At 39.7% G+C, this 18,043-nt stretch overlaps 2 protein-coding genes across 5 annotated transcripts in view; both read left to right on the forward strand.

The window, feature by feature from the left end:
- LOC131449082 (tripartite motif-containing protein 16-like protein) lies at positions 1-2,343 on the forward strand. Its single transcript, XM_058622050.1, has 5 exons — positions 1-414; positions 578-610; positions 716-778; positions 1,300-1,442; positions 1,544-2,343. The coding sequence occupies exons 1-5, from the start codon at positions 363-365 to the stop codon at positions 1,970-1,972; spliced, it is 720 nt and encodes a 239-aa protein (XP_058478033.1). The 5' UTR covers positions 1-362; the 3' UTR covers positions 1,973-2,343.
- Positions 2,344-17,831: 15,488 nt separating this feature from the next.
- Positions 17,832-18,043, forward strand: part of mybpc2b (myosin binding protein Cb) — a 28,481-nt gene continuing 28,269 nt past the window's right edge. For all 4 annotated transcript variants that reach the window (XM_058622036.1, XM_058622037.1, XM_058622038.1 and 1 more), the window contains exon 1: positions 17,832-17,980. In XM_058622036.1, coding sequence (XP_058478019.1) covers positions 17,959-17,980 — 22 coding nt within the window. In that variant the 5' untranslated portion in view covers positions 17,832-17,958. The remainder of the gene's footprint in view (positions 17,981-18,043) is intronic.

Raw genomic sequence — 18,043 nt, forward strand, 5'->3', positions numbered from 1 at the left:
TCTGCTACTATTCCTAAAATGTCCCTATAGTCCCAGATGTCCGGCATCACGCTCCATGATGTTTGATTAGAAAAACACGGCTGTGTAATTGATTTCATTCAGAGCTCCTCAGATAAAAGGGTCATTAGGTCAGGTGTTGGTGTTGGTGCACACACATCCTAGTTTGGCAGTCTCCGTTGCAGGCCCAGTGGTGAACCTCTACATACCTTACCAAAGTTTCTCTGACAGAGCGCAAGGGGCCCCAAAACCTTTAATGCCCCCTTCCTAGGGGTATATAAAGAAGTCCCTCGCAAGCGTGCATCAGTAAGTTGCTGACAGACGGGAACATTCTGGAAACCTCAATAGAGCAAGAAGCAACAACAATGCCAACCAGCGCTCCCAGTACGAGGATCCTGCCTGCAACTGGCAGACCTGGTGAGAGAGCTTCATTTGGAATGATGTGTCTGGAGCTAACATTAACAAAGGTTTTCTAATTGAACTTGTTTTCTATTTATTTTAATATTATTTAATAGAGTGAAACTTCACAAATTGACAGGACACACATTAATAATCATACCTGTTTTTTTTATCTTCACAGGGACACAATCTAAAGCTGCAGCTTCTTCCACAGGTGAAACTTTACTATTCTTACGTCTTTTCTATAATCTGGGTTATTTATTTATTTGTATAATTGCTTGTTATGATGTCATCATCATGTTATCTTCTCATTATTCAGGAAACATTCCAGACTATGAGCCAAACATCCCTGAGCCCACGTGCAGAGCTGATCTTCTAAAATGTAAGAACTGTCTGTGCGTTGTCTTCCTCACTATTGTTTTGTTTTAATCCTGTGAGACTGGCATTGTCATTGTACGAGTTTCTCGTCTTGACGACCACTCAAAGCTGCGCTTACACGACCGTTTTCGCCAGTTCACATGCTGCTCGCACAGCTGTCAGGAGCAGCGCGGGGTTACGGCAGTAGATCAGTGGTCGAGCGAGTCGTCTTTCAACTGGAAGGTTCAATTCCTGGCTCCGCTAGTCTACATGCAGATGTGTCCTTGGACAAGACGCTTAACCCCATGTCGCTCCTGACAGCTGTGCTGGCAGCATGTCATGGGTATGAAAGATGTGTGATAGGGAATGTGCTGAACATAGATGCGCTGTATGAATGTCTGAGTGAACTGGTGATTGGCAAAATCAAGTCGAGAAAAGCACTACATACACACTGTCGCTTTATAAATAAAGTTTACATGACTTATTATTCCTGTGGTTTCTGTTTCTCAATGGCATGGCTTCATGGTCACTTCCCACTTCACACAGACTGGATCAACCTTTCCCTGGATGACAAGACGGCCAATAAGATGCTGTGGATCACAGCGGGAGGATCCCAGGTGTCCCGCATGACTGATGACGTCACCTGTCCTGTCCTGGACAGACCAGAGCGATATGAGCATGTCCCTCAGGCAGGTTTTAAACAACAGTCAGTTCTCTTTTTTTTTTTTTTTTGAGGATGGCTGTAAAATTCTTGATGAATTTGTGATTTTTCTCTCTCTTTCCATTAAAGGTGCTTTGCAAAGAAGGAATCCTGGGATTCCGTGGTTACTGGGAAGTTAAATATTCAGGATGGGTGGTCGTTGGAGTCGCCCATGAAGGGGCAGCGAGGAGGGGAAGTGACGGACCGTGTGGGCTGGGAGAAAATGACCAGTCCTGGGGTCTTGGCTGGGGAGGATCGCACTACCAGCTGTGGTTCAATGGCATCAACACAGAGATCTGGGATATTCCCCAGTGCACCACCATTGGGGTGTACCTCGACCATCCGGCTGGCGTCGTCAGCTTTTATGCCGTTGAAGAGGAAAAGGAGGAAGAGGAAGGCGGAGGCAGGAAGCAGATCAGACTGCTGCGGCAGATGAAAAGCTCCTTCAAGGGAAGAATGATGCCAGGTTTATGGGTAGGACAAAAATCATCATGTACATTTGTTGAAAAAGAGCAATGAAGTAAAAAAAGAAAGACAAAATAAGCTACTTATTGGCGAGGCAGTTTAGGGTTCAGTGCCTTGCCCAGGGACACATCAGCAGGCAGAGTAGTAAAAGCAGGTATGTAACCCACGACGACCAGCTCTACCACTGAGCCACCCTCACCTAGAAAATAACAACATTTATACATTTGTTAAGAAGCTGCTATTTAGCCATGTGTGCGTGCAAAGTGTTCATACTGCCAACAATGAATGATGAATATTGATCACCAGTGTCATATCATTTATATATATACATATATTGTGTCATTGTGTGCTTTATATTGTGGAAATATCTTTATAATCTGCACTTCAAATAAAATGTTTCAGTCTGTGTGACTTATCAAAATTAAGACATCAGTTTTCGCTTATTGTTGTCTTGAAATTGACAAAGTTATTACTCCTAGTGTTGTTTCTGTTCAAGAAACTTGGATGAAATGAGAACTGATTCAGTCATTTTGGATTCAACGTCTCCTGCAAATGATCAATCCCATTAAGGCCTAATCATAACCAGGTCAAAGCCTCGTTGAGATAAGAGTGACCTGGCCAAGAAGGCAGCAAAACAACAGTGGTCACAAATCCCAACAACACAAAACCGACTTTCACAAACAACAAATAAGTCAAAGCATCCGACCAAGGACAAAACCAATTATGATACAGGTGCAGGTTTTTAAAGAGGGCTTGCCAACAAATCAGAAGCAGTCACCAAAGGAGTTTATCCTCTCGCTCCTTTTAAATTGCCCACAGAGATCAGATCTGACCAGCCGTCCAGAGAGCATCATCTGTAGAAGACTGTTGGTTTCTACACATGTACGTAGACAGTTGAGGAGGAACCAGGCCAAGAATAGTTTTATATATATATAGATCAACCATTGCGAGAGCCTGCGTACATCCAGGAATGTTCATTTAGCAAGAGCACAGTGATGTCAGCGAGTTCCACAGCCAGTAATAAAGTGCAAAGCACAATGGTGTCTAACTTCTTTAGATACTGTTCACCCCACTCCACTACGGGAGGCGTTACAGGTCTCTCTGCACCCGAACCAGCAGGTTCAGAGGAAGCTTCTTTCCTGCAGCTGTCACCTTACTGAACTCCAGCTCTGCATCCCGGTGACAACCAACCAACTGTGATGCAACCATGCAGTTCAATTTTCCATATTTACTGTATGCCATGATGTCAGTATCAGTATTTGCTTTCTGCCATACACAAATAAAAAGGTCACTGAACTGTAATAGTAACAATGAGCACTCAAACACACACACAAAAACAGGGGCACTGCGCTAGTACTGTATTAAATGTGAAAAATACAATATGCTGACAAATTATCATACAGGGAGTTTACCTGCAAATCCCATTTTAGAAAGGTCCAACGAAATACTTATTTTTTTCCAGCATTGCGTTGCTTTGTATCTTCACCTGAGGTCACGACTTTAAAAATACAGGCTTACGCCACAGATATGTTGGAGCACAGATCCATCACTGTCAAGTGAAGCATTTAAACTTGTACCTCCAGCTGCTGTGGATGCTTCACTCTTCACCTTACACCGTTAACACTGCGAGTGCAGAGGATTAGGGAGCGGGGGACATGAGAGCAAGTCGATAAAAAAAGATCATATGTGAGCTCACAAATACAGTCAGAGAAAGAGAGCATGAATGCTACAGGTGCCATGAAAATACCCCAGACTGGTGACACTGTTTTCTTCTTTTTCTTCCCTATTTTTCCCTATTTACAAACTCACACTGAGTGAGCAGCTGTGTTCATGAGCGCCACCTAGTAGTGTGAAACCCACACCGCTGAAGTCTTTATGTTGTAAACAAAAACATACTAGATATACTCCTCTACATCAGGGGTGTCAAACATACAGCCCAATGAAGTTGTTAAAATTTCACATTGGGATTACAGTCTAATCATTACGACGAGTATTAGGGCCACAATGAGAAAAAAAAATTCACAGACATCCGAGAATAAAGTCTTAATTTACGAGATTAAAGTTGTGACAATAAAGTCGTTAATTTACGGGATTAAAATCGTGAGAATAAAGTCTTAATTTACTAGATTAAAGTCGTAAATTTACGATAATAAAGTCGTAATATTCTAATCTGTTGTTTTAGAAGAAGAGAGCAAGAAAACGCATAGAAATAGCTGCATTTTCTTACATATACTTTTTAAAGTCCTGCTACTTATGTCAATGTGATGCTGATGTGGCAAAAGATGAAGTATCCCCTTGTTTGTGTACAATTCCACAATATGCTCCACAGCCCTCATTTTAACAACTCTCCTCTTCTAAAACAACAGGTTTGAATATTACCACTTTATTCTCTTCAATTGAGACTTTATTCTAGTAAATTTACGACTTTAATCTCGTAAATGTATGACTTTAATCTCGTAAATGTACGACTTTATTCTCAAAGTCTGTGAATTTCTTTTTGAATTTTTTTTTATCATTATTATTATTATTATTTACTATTACAATAATAGTACGACTTTATTTTTCAAAAGATTTATTTTTCTTAACCATGGCCCTGCTACTCCATGATGTCAGAATTGAAATTCTCAAAAGTACTTGTTCAGCCGTCACAGTACTTAGTCTTTGCTCCCATCATAAACACGTCAGTTGTTTAGGTAACCCCCCCCCCCCTTTAAAGAGACTGACCCAGCACTGGGCCATTGCAGCCCAGCAGGGATGGGTTATAGGTTATAGGTTATAGGTCATCCAAATGTAAGATGACAAATATCTACAACCCAAATTGTATTTTGTATTTTGCATTTTATCCCAGCCTTTGTTTTATTGCCTAACATATCAAAAACAGTAAGAGATGTATTAAGTAAACATTACACACTGCAATATTATTATTATTATTATTATTATTATTATAATACGAAAGTGCTATATACAGTAAATACAGACCCTTTAAAATATTTTTCTTTTCAAATATTCTGTCTTCACCACAATCATCGTGTGTGTTTACTGTTGTATTTGTTGCTCTTGTTGAGCCCCTTTCATTTTCCCATTCAAGACTTTGTCTCCATCTGTTGACACGTCTCAGTATAACAAGTGTGACTTTTAAAAATGCTAAAACATGTTCATCTCTGAAATATAGAGTTGCTTTCTCTCAACAACAAAGGTTAATCACAAGTTTTATTGCATTGTCTTCTCTAGTGTGTGGACCCTCTTTAAACTACTCTGTTTGTTATTAGCATTATTACTATTAGAGTTCCTGCTAAGCAAGCAAAGAGCTGAATCTCGCATTTCATCTATTATTATTGTTTTCTGACATTTATTCATTTTCTTCTTCCTTGTGTTCTTTGGCACACTGCTCCTCCTAATGTTCAATGTTTGAACATTAAAACGTCCAGTTCATCCAGGAGATGATGACCGTGACTATTCAGCTTTTCATGTTTTCAACGTTTTAACATATAAGTGCCGTTTGTCTCATGCAAATACGTTTAGCTACAGAAACTGTTCGAATATCAAAATACTCAATGTATTCAGGAACATTAATGCTATGATTTCAAATGAATAGAGGAAAGATTCAAATCCTCTTTGAAATGTGACTACTTCTGCACACGTCCATCTAGAGACTTTAATGCTGTCACATTCAACTATTCATCTTTCTTTCAGCTTTTAAATCTTAATGAATGGATGTTATGTCCCCTGACCTACACACCTCTCCAAAAAATGACTTTGAAAAATTCAAGTACATAAAAAAAAAAACCTGTGTTGTGTTTTGTAATAGTGAAAAATTTTATGGCTTCAATACTGACCTTGATTTATTCACCCTTGATAGTTCACTTGATTTGACACACTAGGATTAGGGCTGCTGTGCCCTCTTTATTTTCTTTGTTTAATAACTGATGTGTAGTATAGTTTATTGAGGCTTTCCTTTCTCATTCTAACAACATCCCCTGTTGTTATCAAACCGCTACTTTACTTATATATCATTTTACTTATAAACCTTTAAACCAGGTTTTATTTTACTTCCATTTTGTAACAATGCAGAAAATCTTCAAAAACAACAACAACCCCAAAACAAATAAAAGAACTGGAGGATTTACTTTACTTTCAGATATAGAAACCATTAAATATCAAAAGTCTATTCCCTAAACATAAACAATAACTTAAATATTAAAATATAAGATTTCCCCAGGAGTACTGCCACAATTTAGACATTTGTTTTGCAATATTAAATACAATATGCAAATAAATCATTTATTATGAGGAGAAAATAATCTCCAAACTGCTTCTGTATGTTTTTCTTTGGCTTCTCCCGTTGCCACAGCGAATGATCCGTATATTTGCTTTGGCCAAGATTTTTACACCGGATGCCCTTCCTGACGCACCCCTCCCATTTACCCGGGCTTGGGACCGGCACAGGGAGGACACTGGATGTGGTCCCTTTGGCTGGGGTCAATTTAGAGTGTCCAATTAACAATGAGCAATAGGGATTGGGTTCCTTGCTCAGTGGTACCCCCGTCCTTGAACTGACTGAAAACCTTTTGGTCAGAAGCCAAGTTCCCTTTGAGCACAAGGTCACCTTTATATAAATATTACCTAAGACATATTATGTCCCTGAGGAACATCAGAATGAGGCACAGAAACTGCAAAATGCCATATAGCCCACAATCTGTATGTCCAGCATGTGTGATATTATTGTACGAGACAAATGGGTAACGAAAGTACAGCAGTATGCTGTACTTTATTTTTCTGATTACACTAATTACTCATAAAAACTGTATTAAAGGGAATGAAACCAAGCTTATACCTCAACCTGAGTATGCATCAACATCTGCAGCCGATCCTCACAGGAAGATGTGGTGAGTCAGACTGGCTTGATGTCCCACACTGAGGGAAAGCAGTCTTTCACTGAGATTGTGGATTTGTTCTTTAAAGAAATAGAAAATAAAATACAACAGTGTATTAAAAACTAAAATAAGTGACACGGTCACAGTGAAAATACAGTTTCTGGTGTATGGCATGGAGCTGAAAAACACAAAATACAATCATTTGACAAATAAAATTCACAAATGACCTGCTATTTGTACCAGATTGTTGTTATTTATACTACCACTTGGGGGCGCCTATTTTAAAAACGTATAGACGAATCCGGCGAAGTACCGGAAGTAAACAAGCCGCCATTGCTCTGTGGCGTCTCCCTAAGAAGTGTACATTTCTACTTGTATCTGTACTTTTTATGCAGCATTAATTTCGACAACGATGTCTAGGAAGTCGGGAAGAACCTGCGCAATTCTTGGCTGCTGCAACAGCAGTGGGAAACTTCACATTTGGATAAAAAACTGAATGCGAACTACACAAAGCTTTACCTGATGACGTGTGCCCCTGTCTGCGGCCGTACGGTCTAAATCAGGGGTGGGCAATTATTTTTCCCAAGGGGCCAAATGAGCAACTGAAAATATTTTGGAGGGCCGGGCCAAAATGCCGAACTCAATTATGCATAATATACATTTTATTTCTATATAAAAAGCAGTAAATGGCATTGTTTTGACCGCTGGTAAGAGTGTATGTTATTATTTGGCAATTAAAAGGTGAGGTTAGCTTTCAAAAATATCATTTATTCAAATAGAATTTCCAAAATAAACAAGACATGTCACTGAAGTGTGTAACTGTGTAAAGAAAAGTGTCCCAGTTTTGTAGCCTTTTTTGACTTTACATGCCTATATTAAACATTCAACGTTTGCAGAACTGTGCAAGAAAGAAAAATATCAAGGGTCCCATTTCACTTGTTATATTCCCACATTTTAGTGTTCTTCAGTTCTTTTTTTTTTCATTCAGTGTGAGAAATCCAGTCTCTGTTGCGCTTTAACAAGTCCATCAAAGTCAGGTTGAATGTCTGAGGTGGAGATGCGAAGCACAGCTGACAGATGTTCATCAGTGAGAGAGGATCTGTACCTGGACTTGGTAAACTTTAGGACGGAGAATGTCTGTTCACATATGGATCGATTTAGACTCTAAATCGATCCCCTGGGCGTGCAGAGGACCACGATGTTCACCTGAAGTGGATCACAAATATTAACAGAGGGGACTCTGTTCACAGCAGCAACAACACGATCACTTTTGGTTAACACTCGTCAATCTCACAATGAATAGCATGCGGCTGCCTCGCTGAACACAGTGAAAAAGTAATGTCTATTTTTTTCTTTTCTTTTTTACTTTTTATTCAAGAATAAGAACATACAGACATTTAGCCACAAGGATATACAGAAACTAGTATATACAGATTCATACAATGTGAATATCAGTAAAACACGAGACAAGTAATACAAATCACATATATACCAAATAAAAAACATAAAAACAAATAATAAATAAGGAATTAATTAAATAAACACACAAAAAGAAAAGCCATAATGTCTTAAATTTCTCTGATTTTATTCGAAACACAAAACTGAAAGGGGCATAACCACGCTTTGCACCAGTTTATATTATCAAATTGTGAATTCCAGAAAGATTTGCTTTTGGGTGAAATCTTGTTATAGTTTTGAATTTCTTTCCTTATATGTTTGTTTGTACACTTCACATCTTAGCTAGCTCACGTTAGACGCCTCTATCAAGGCGAAAAGTAAATCAGTACATTAAGTCAATGTGGTGTTATTGTGAAATATGACGTAAGTTGCTCTGACTAGGGCAACCTAATGACCACAATATAAACCTAATGACCACAATATAAACATCAAGTAGCTGAGTTATTCGGTGGTGGAGGTAAATAATTACAACTTCTCACAACTGTCATTCATTGTGGAGTACTCGTACTTTTGGGAGTTTTTTCTTAAGTGTGTAATTTGTCATCTGCTTAGTTACTTTTAAAATCATAATTTGCTACTGAGTAGAAGACAATTTTAATTAATATCCACAAACGGCTCGCCGGAGGACAGTCTCCAGAAATCAGCACATACTTTGAAAATTGAAGCCTGTAAAATAACACTGACTTAACAAGGCAAGTGTATTTATACAGTACCATTCCTAAAGAAGGCAGTTCAATTCTAATTCTCTTTCTAATCCATTTTCTGTTTCTGTAATAAATGTGAAACATTGGAATTCAAATACAAAGGAAGCAATAAAAGTATGATTTTGAAATAACGCAAACACGCCAGTGTCAATATACCATTTATTGTCCCACACTGACAGCTTGTGAAAATAGTTTTTAAAGCAACATGAGAAAAAGGGTCTCCCTTTTAACTATGAAACTGCGCCCTCCTGTGGTGGGTGAACCTCAGTGAACTGTGTCTATCATCATTTTGTCTTTAACATGAGAGTATTAAAGAATCTTATTTTGCTTTGACTGACAAGATTGTTGGACCATGGATGAAAATGGATGGATGAATGAATGTTTAAACATACAGTGTATATATAAAGAGGGTATGATAATGTCCAATATCAGTATCCTTTATTTCTGCACAACCTAGGCAATCTGATGAAAAAAAAAAAATTTCACCAAAAACACCTGTGCAAAAAGTACTAAAAATGTTTAAAATGGGATTGAATTTGTGTAATTTGGAAATAGGTCACAGTTCAAAGTTCACTTGGCTCGTTTTAATGAACAAAAAGAAAAGAAAAGAAAAATGCCCTATTTTCTGACTTCTGCACAATTATTGCCAGTTTATATCACTGTTAAAATGTGATATGAAATGAATCATAACTTTGACTCAACAACACATAAGAGGATCCAGGATGTCCATATAAGGAGTTGTGTATTATTTACCATAGGTGCTGTGCCACATGAGCACATAGGGTTAACATTGTGAGCTGTGTGATTAGTCCCGTCTGTTAGATGCCACCCCGGAAAAATTAGAATTTACATTTCTCCAGTCAAGGTCAACAAGCCCAATATTTTCTTTTTCTCTCCTTATTAAAACTGATTTCTTTGTGATTTAACTCAAGTCTAGAGAATAAAGGATGTTTCATCTGACATTAAATTGTCAAATGCTGTTGCACGTTGTCCAAAACAACTCAATGATATGTCAGTATACGTCCGCTAGATGGAGCTAGTGTCACATTTTGTACTGAAGGTTAGTGCGAAATACTTGAGTAACCACAAGAGGGAAGCAGAGTGTTATATAGTTTATCTCCATGACTCCTTCTGTGTGATCTGGTTTTGATCAATCACATAGAAAATGCAACAATGACGTCGATGGCATTGAGTGATTACAGGCTACATGTGCTCATGTCATTTAAACATCAATACCATTATAGCTCACTCATTCTATGTACAATGTTGTGGTATAAGGTCATTAAGGTCAAGTAGAATTGTTCCATAAACATAATTAAAAAATAAAGCACAGAATATCAAAGCAGGATAATACACAAGTCAAATGGATAAGCTGTACCTCTATTGCCCACTAGGCAGCGCAATAACTGCTCAGTGTTTAGTACGAGTTACTAAGCTGTTGCATCGCAAAGATACTGTTGAATTTTGTGTTTTAATTTTTCTTAAGTGAAGTGTCATGTCAGCAGACCAATAATAATAAAACATGACAGAAAAAAGGGGGAAATTCATCTACTTATTGTTTTGGACACAGAATAACACACTGCAGTTGTGACTTAAAGGGAGGTTTCACCCAATTTTTTTTTCACTTGGTCAAATGGAGAACTTAAAATCATTATGATGCACCTGTGTTTGTTTAATTCACATTCAATTACAGATTAAGGATTAAATTTGACCAGTTACTTTATTTATTTATCTTTTTGAGATATTTTACTCATAAAACGTGACAGAAACACAGTGTAGGGCTTTTATTTTTCTTTGAAGGAATTGGCTTATATGATGACTTTTTGTCAATTTTATTTTATTTTTTTTTTTTTAAATCACAACGTCCTCTCTTGTTTATGTGTCACTGTCTGATGATGGAATAACACATTTACGTCTGGAAATTATTTATAAAAAAAGTAATTTATTTTGGGGAACTGAGATGTTTTTGGTAGATAAAACCCCAGTAAAATTACAGAAATGTAACGATTTATGTTTAACAATAAAATTGTTAAACATAAATCATAAAATAAATGTCCACAAACAAATTTTGAATGATAAAAAAAAACATTTGTTGATATCTTAAAGGAAGCATCACACTCTGTCTACACAGAATATAAAATGTAAAGAGAGCAACTTCAACTGAGAAATATACATGTCACAATATTAAAAGATTAACAATACATATAAAATAAATAAATGTTTTATTATTATTGTTTAGTTTACCTTTATTTAACCAGATAAAACCCAATGAGATTGAAATTTCTTTTTCCAAGGGTGACCTGGCAAAGAGGTCAGGAGCACACATGATGGTAAATAGTACAGATTTCGGGGACAGTTTAAAATCATTTAGGATAAAAATGTAACTGTTTGCAAAGTTAGCTTGACATTTAAAGTGCAGGAGTTGAGTCACAGTGATCATTTAAAAACACAGGCCTATAAAATGTGCCTGTAAATCCATTTGTATCATATTTACGACACAAGTTTCTGAGACTTGTTTCTGTCGGACTAGAATATGAGCCAATGAAACGCTTCGAAACCAGCGTCAAGTGCTTCGGTCACGTGACGCTGGTGTTTTGATACAAGCTACCAAGTATTCAAAAGAAATATGAACCCAACACACTTCAAATAAAACACCACATTAATAATGATGTGCAACCACAAACCATATCACCATCTAAAGTGAACTCCCAGCATCAACCACACCGGTGAATGGAAGACCTCACCAGCCACAGCACTAGAGACAGAATGTTAAAACTCTGAAACTAACAATTCAAATCCTATAATAAACAATAAAAACCATAAAATCAATAAAGCTAATATAATACTAAACTAAAATAAACGGCAGTCAGTGCTATGCCTAACAACAGACAAAGCACTGTTAGTGGCCGGAACATGTCGGCTGTTCCAATTGCAATGATTGTACTTGTTTACTCAGAAACGGCAAACAACTGGGAAGGCCGGCACTTTGGCTGGTTTAATGATCTTATTCTTATAAAATGTTTGTTGGTATTTATTAGGGATTCATTTGTAAATAGCGGATGTTGAATTATCATTTTTGTAAATATATGTTGTATATGTGTTAAAAATGGAACATTCCAGCCAATGGAAACGTAGAGAGCCACATCAAAGTCGGTCTGTTTTTGTGTGTTGATGGTGCTGGTTGTGATTTTTGAATAAAAAAGAAAAAGACATTTCCAAACTGGTTTAAGCTCAGTGCTCAACAGCTTTACACACTTGAGGCAGTAATCTATGCCAAGTGGACAAATGTCTTAAACACATGTGAAATTGATCCGTCAGTTCACACCTTGTTGTCATATTTTTGTCACTGTGGTGTAAACGTGCTGTTCAAGTATGTTATTCATAACTCAATTCATAATGAGACGGTTAAATGAAGTCACTTGTTGGATTATGTGTGTCGGCAGTGTTAGTGTTAGTCATTTAACATCTGAGACACAAACGACAGCTGCCAGAAGTATGCTACATACATTAAAAAAAAAAGAAAATGAAAATTATAAGATATACAGTAAATAATAAATATATATAAATTAAATTCTGATTTGTTTTTTCTGTATTATTAAAATATTTTCCCCAAAATATAAACAGAGCTCAAAGCAAGTGTGTACCCTCTCTCTCTCTCTCTCTCTTTTACATTTTGATCCGTTATATCCAGAAAACTTTCTGCATCTGTATAGAACTTTACCTGCTTATACCTGTAGCTATTACCATCTTAAATAACATGACAAAGTTCATCCTGATCTATTGAGATGTTGCTGAGATATACTGAACTTGCTCAATGGGACCCATGTTAAATTCAAATTGTGAAGTCTGGATCACATTTTGATTCTGCATATAAATGAGTTATAAGAGAGATATGGTTTTTTTTTCTACAGTTTTGCCCACTGTGAGAAACGTCATACATGTTGCTTGTGACATACACTTGTGGGTGCTTTCTTCGGTTCCTTTAGAAAGTAACTGCAGCTATAGGCCAAGAGCAGATGTCATCAGTTGGTACACAACCTACACTCTCCAGTTGGTGGGCCGGCAGTGAGGGGCCAGATCACTGCCCATCTGCTCCTGGCCTCTTGCTTTCCTCCCCTCGCTTACTCCATAACCAACACAAGGCGTGTTCTGTCTCCTCCCCCACCCTGCCAGCAGCTTGTTTCTTGCTCCGCTAGTCCAGGCCCAGAGATGACAACAACCACCATGCTGACTTGGCTGGGAGGCCCCTGCAGCCAGTCTCCACAGGGAACAGCCACACCTGCCAGCCCTTGTCTTCACTCCTGGACCAGGGACTGGTATCACAGTATTAGCTCGACCAAAATAATCTTCCAGTCGGGGGGTTGTGTGCACCACCTCCGGGAACTGCAGCAACGCTCATGTCCCAAGAGTTTGCGGCCTGCAGCAGGTTGGGCTTTGGCCTTGCGCTCAAAGAGGGCTTGGCTCCTTCCGTGACAAAGCTGACCTCTTCTTGTACCTTTCCCACTCTAATGTGTCGGCGAGTGAGAGCAAGAACTTTTTCATGCCGCCACCTGTACCGCCCTTGGGTTAAAGCTGTTTGACAGTGTGTGTGTGCCAGGGTCGCCCTCTGTCCACAGAGCTTGCAGAGCGGATTCTCTCTAAGCCCCCGTGTGTGCAGATGTACTGGCGAAGGAAGGGTGTCATGGCTGAAGTGGCCACAGCGCTGACCATTTGACTTTACGCTTTGGCAAGTCCCATTTTGGCCACGCTCCCTGTTAACCTAGTTCCACTGCCCTGGCGATCCGCTTCCTCTCCTCTCAGGCCCAAACCTCCGCCGGCACCATGTCCCGCCTGGTCCTTGCACTTGTGTCTCCCCACTGTTGGAAGTGTGCAGAGCCAAGGCCTTGCCGATGAAGTCTCGCTGCTTCAGAGAGCTCAAAGCAAAGTAAGCAAAAAAGGAAAACACGGTCTCCTTGCCAGAGGTAACAACAGGTACAGTCCTTGAGAATACTTTGCTGGATGCATTTTCAAGTTTGCATATAGGTGAATGTCAAATGTCTCTCGTGAGTCTAAATTAAATACCTTCAGCACTGTACTTCTTCCACTTTAAAGTTTTTACTTATTTAGGTGTATACATAAAATAACATTTAAGGAAATCTATAAAGTCATCTTTGTTCCCGTTTGAAAGATGTGGCAGGATTTAGAGAACTGGAGTTTGTTGCCAATATCCTGGCTAGGACATAATAAAAGCCCTGATTAAAACAAACATTATAAAAGATAAATGTCATTTGACCAGATGGTTGACAAATACAAAATCCCCAGGCAGGATTTCCTAATCTACAGATAAGACACTGTATAGTACACACCACAAATCTAATCCCTTGAGAAAGTGTTATCTGACGACTACTCTACTTTATGGAGCCATGTGTGCACTTCCGTCTATGGCTTTACAAGAGCTCAGAGAAAAGTTAGAGATAGAACATTCCTTAATTCTTTCTTTTTTCTACTTTAGGTCTGGTGACCAGGCCCTTTACTCTGCGGCCCGGGCTGACCTGAAGAGAGGCATCAAAGGGGCCAAGTTGGATTATCGGCGGGGGATTGAGGCACACCTGGAAAGTAACAACATCAGGCAGCTGTGGCAGGGAGTCCAACAGCTCACCAACTACAGGTCCACCTTGGGAGCTGCTGAGGGTGAGGCATCGCTGGCAGAGGAGCTGAACACCTTCTTTGCCCGCTTTAAAGTGTAACTACCCAAGGCAGCAACACCACATCCCACAGTCCACAGCAACTTCACCCTCACGCAACATGAGGTGAGGCGCACACTGCAGGCCGTGGACCCAAGGAAGGCTCCTGGGCCCGATGGTGTCTCTGGGCATGTTATAAAGGACTGTGCGGATCAGCTGGCTGGAGTCTTCATGAGGATTTTCAATCAATCCCTGGCCGAGTCCACCGTCCAATCATGCCTGAAGTCCTCCATCATCGTCCTCCTGCCTAAGAAACCCCATATCTCCTGCCTCAACGAATAAATCCACAGAAGACGCCGTCGCTACATCCCTCCATGCTGCACTGTCCCACCTAGACCAGCAGGGGAGCTACGTACGGATGCTCTTTGTGGACTATAGCTCTGCTTTCAACACCATCCTTCCTCACAAACTGATGGACCTAGGCATTCAATACCCCACCTGTAGTTGGATTAACAGCTTCCTCACTTGTCGCACCCAGAGGGTGAGACTGGGCCATCACACATATACGGCCCTCAGCCTCAGTACCGGCTCCCCGCAGGGCTGTGTGTTGAGCCCCTTGCTGTACACTCTCTACACGCACGACTGCACCTCCACCCACCACAACAACAACATCATCATAGTGAAGTTTGCGGACAACACTACGATGGTGGGGCTCATCTCTGGAACAGATGAGTCTGCCTACAGAGATGAGGTTGAACATCTAGCAGTGTGGTGTAGGGAGAATAACCTTCTCCTCAATACAGCAAAGACCAAGGAGCTGGTGATTGATTACAGGAGAAAAAAGACTGACATGAGCAGGTGTCGGACTTCCGCTTCCTGGGTGTTCACATCGAGGAATGTAAACAGCATGAAGGTGCTTAAAAAGGCCCAACAGGGACTGCACTTCCACGTCCACAGGAGGAATGACATCACACAGAGACTGCTGGTATCCTTCGACAGGTGCTCCATAGAATCCATCTTAACATACTTACTATGTGTGTGGTTTAGCAGCTGCACAGTAGCCCAGTAAAAGGCGTTGCAACGGGTCATCAACACAGCACAGAGGATAGTCGGTTGCCCCCTCCCCTCACTGGATGACCTTCACAGTGCTCGCTGTGCTAAAAGAGCACAGACCATTGTAAAAGACACTTTCCATCCGGGTCACTTCTTATTTAAACTGTTGCTGAATCAGGCAGGCGATACAGGACAATCAAATCAAGAACAAACAGACTTAAAAACAGTTTCTATCCGACAGCAATAACCGCCCTCAATGCCATAAAAAACAATCCTTAACAAAACACTATACTGCGGGACTGTGCAATAACAATGACAGAATGAATGGTGGTATTCATTCTGGTATTCAGTCTTCCTGTAGTACAGAAAAGATGTGTTGTCTGTTGATTATTCATTTATTTTACTTTTTAATTTTATTTAATATTTTTTATTTATGCACTAACGGTCTGGCACTTTTTTAATTTCGTTGTACAGGTTACAATGACAATAAAGGACTATATACTATATACTATAAAGCACATTGAGTTGCCTTTGTATATGCAATGCGCTATATGAATAAAGCTGCCTTGCCTTGAATCCCTTTCAGCCACAGCTACACGGTCGACTTGTGTGGTGATCCCTGTGTCACATGTCTGTATCCTTTCACAGACTCACACTAACCCCACAGCAGGCAACATGTGTCCTTACAGGCTCATCATCTCTGATGAATGAAGAAGGAGATGATGACAGGCAATGAAGACATGCCTGACTTTAAGATGTTTGCCATGAGCCAGGAAACAGGAGGTAGACCCTGCGGTGACTGGCAGTGGCCTGCTGACCATGTACAGCAAGTCTGCTTTCAACTGTCTTTTGAGTGAAACCAAGCATCAGTGGTAACTTTGTTTATATTAAAAAAAGACTTGATGACCACATCAGTTTTGCACCCCCGCCATTGCTGCTCCAATAAAACCAACATAACTGGATACATTAATGTATGTAGCGAATATTACAAATGCATTTCCTTTTATTCAACACTTGGGACTCTAATGATTACATTAAGACAGGGTTGCTTTTCAAAGTGGATGATTAATTCCACATTTCTGGTTTTAAGATAAAAATGCAGTGGCAAGCATTGTTGCCTCACAGCAAGGAGAGTCACTGGTCCGGATCCTGGTTTCACAGGAGGCTTTTCTGTGGGGGGTCTGCATGTGAGAGGGAATTACCTCTGTTTGCCCTGCAATGGCTTGTGACCTGTCCTGGGTTAACCCAGCTGGGAGTGGCACCAGCGCCCCCCTGCAAGCCTCATATAGAGGGAAATGAATCAACATAGCCGTCATATGGTGTGAACTGTATTTGTTTTTCAATACGTCAACATTTCAAAAGTAAATGAAAATGGCTGTCAAACTAAAACCTAAAAGAAACTGGTCACGCCTAAATTAATTCAGTTCATTCAGACTTATATTAGAGAGGGTATATCACAATTTTCCATCATGATATCTCAATAAAAAATATTTGCGTTGATTTTTCACAGAATTTAAAAATAAAAGTGTGTTGATATGGAACACTATTACTATTACTAAAAAAAAACAACATACAGAAATAATGTAATATTAAGTGGCGGGCCACATTACATCGACTGGAGGGCTGCATGTAGCCCGCAAGCCGTGAATTTGAAACCTCTGTGCTAAGGTTTCTGTTTTGAAGTGTTGTCTGTAACTTTATACAGATGTGTGCTTACTTTCTGCCAAAATGCAATTAACAGAGTATTTAAAGTGGTTGCGAAAGTGTAGTAGACTTCTTAACATTGAACAAAATACACATATAATCTATCATCAGTCGAACTTATTCAAAAATAATTCATAAATACAGCTCCATATAAAATATAAACCTGGTGCATAATGTGATGTGTGCTGAAAGCAGTCGTGCATGTGTGTTGATCCAGCTCTGAGACGTGATGACAGAGAGGTTTGTTTGAGTGTCACACAGTGGCTCACTTATCTCAGTAGATTCTCGTTCTCCTGCCAAATATAGAGCTCAACACGTTAAGTCGGGCAACTTAACTCATTATTAGATTTTCAGCACAAGCTCACCGTCTTTTTTCTTCACCTCATTACAACCACAAAGTTCCTCCCTCCTTGAGCTACGTGTCATCAGTCCGCTCTGTGCTATCTGTGCTCACTCACTAGAGGGTGTGGGTGACTCGAGTGCCAGGAGAGCTTTGAATAACAGAGGGAGAGGGGAGAAATAAAAGGAATAAGCACCACAAGCCCTCAGTCTTCCAGCAGCAAAGAGAAGACACAGGAATAACCATGCCTGAGCCGGTCCCTGCAGGTATGGGAAAGCTTCATTATTATTATCATTTTCTTATTTTTCTGTGTTTAAGCCAAAACTTCT

This window comes from Solea solea, chromosome 21 (genome assembly GCF_958295425.1).
Source record: "Solea solea chromosome 21, fSolSol10.1, whole genome shotgun sequence".
Taxonomy (NCBI): domain Eukaryota; kingdom Metazoa; phylum Chordata; class Actinopteri; order Pleuronectiformes; family Soleidae; genus Solea; species Solea solea.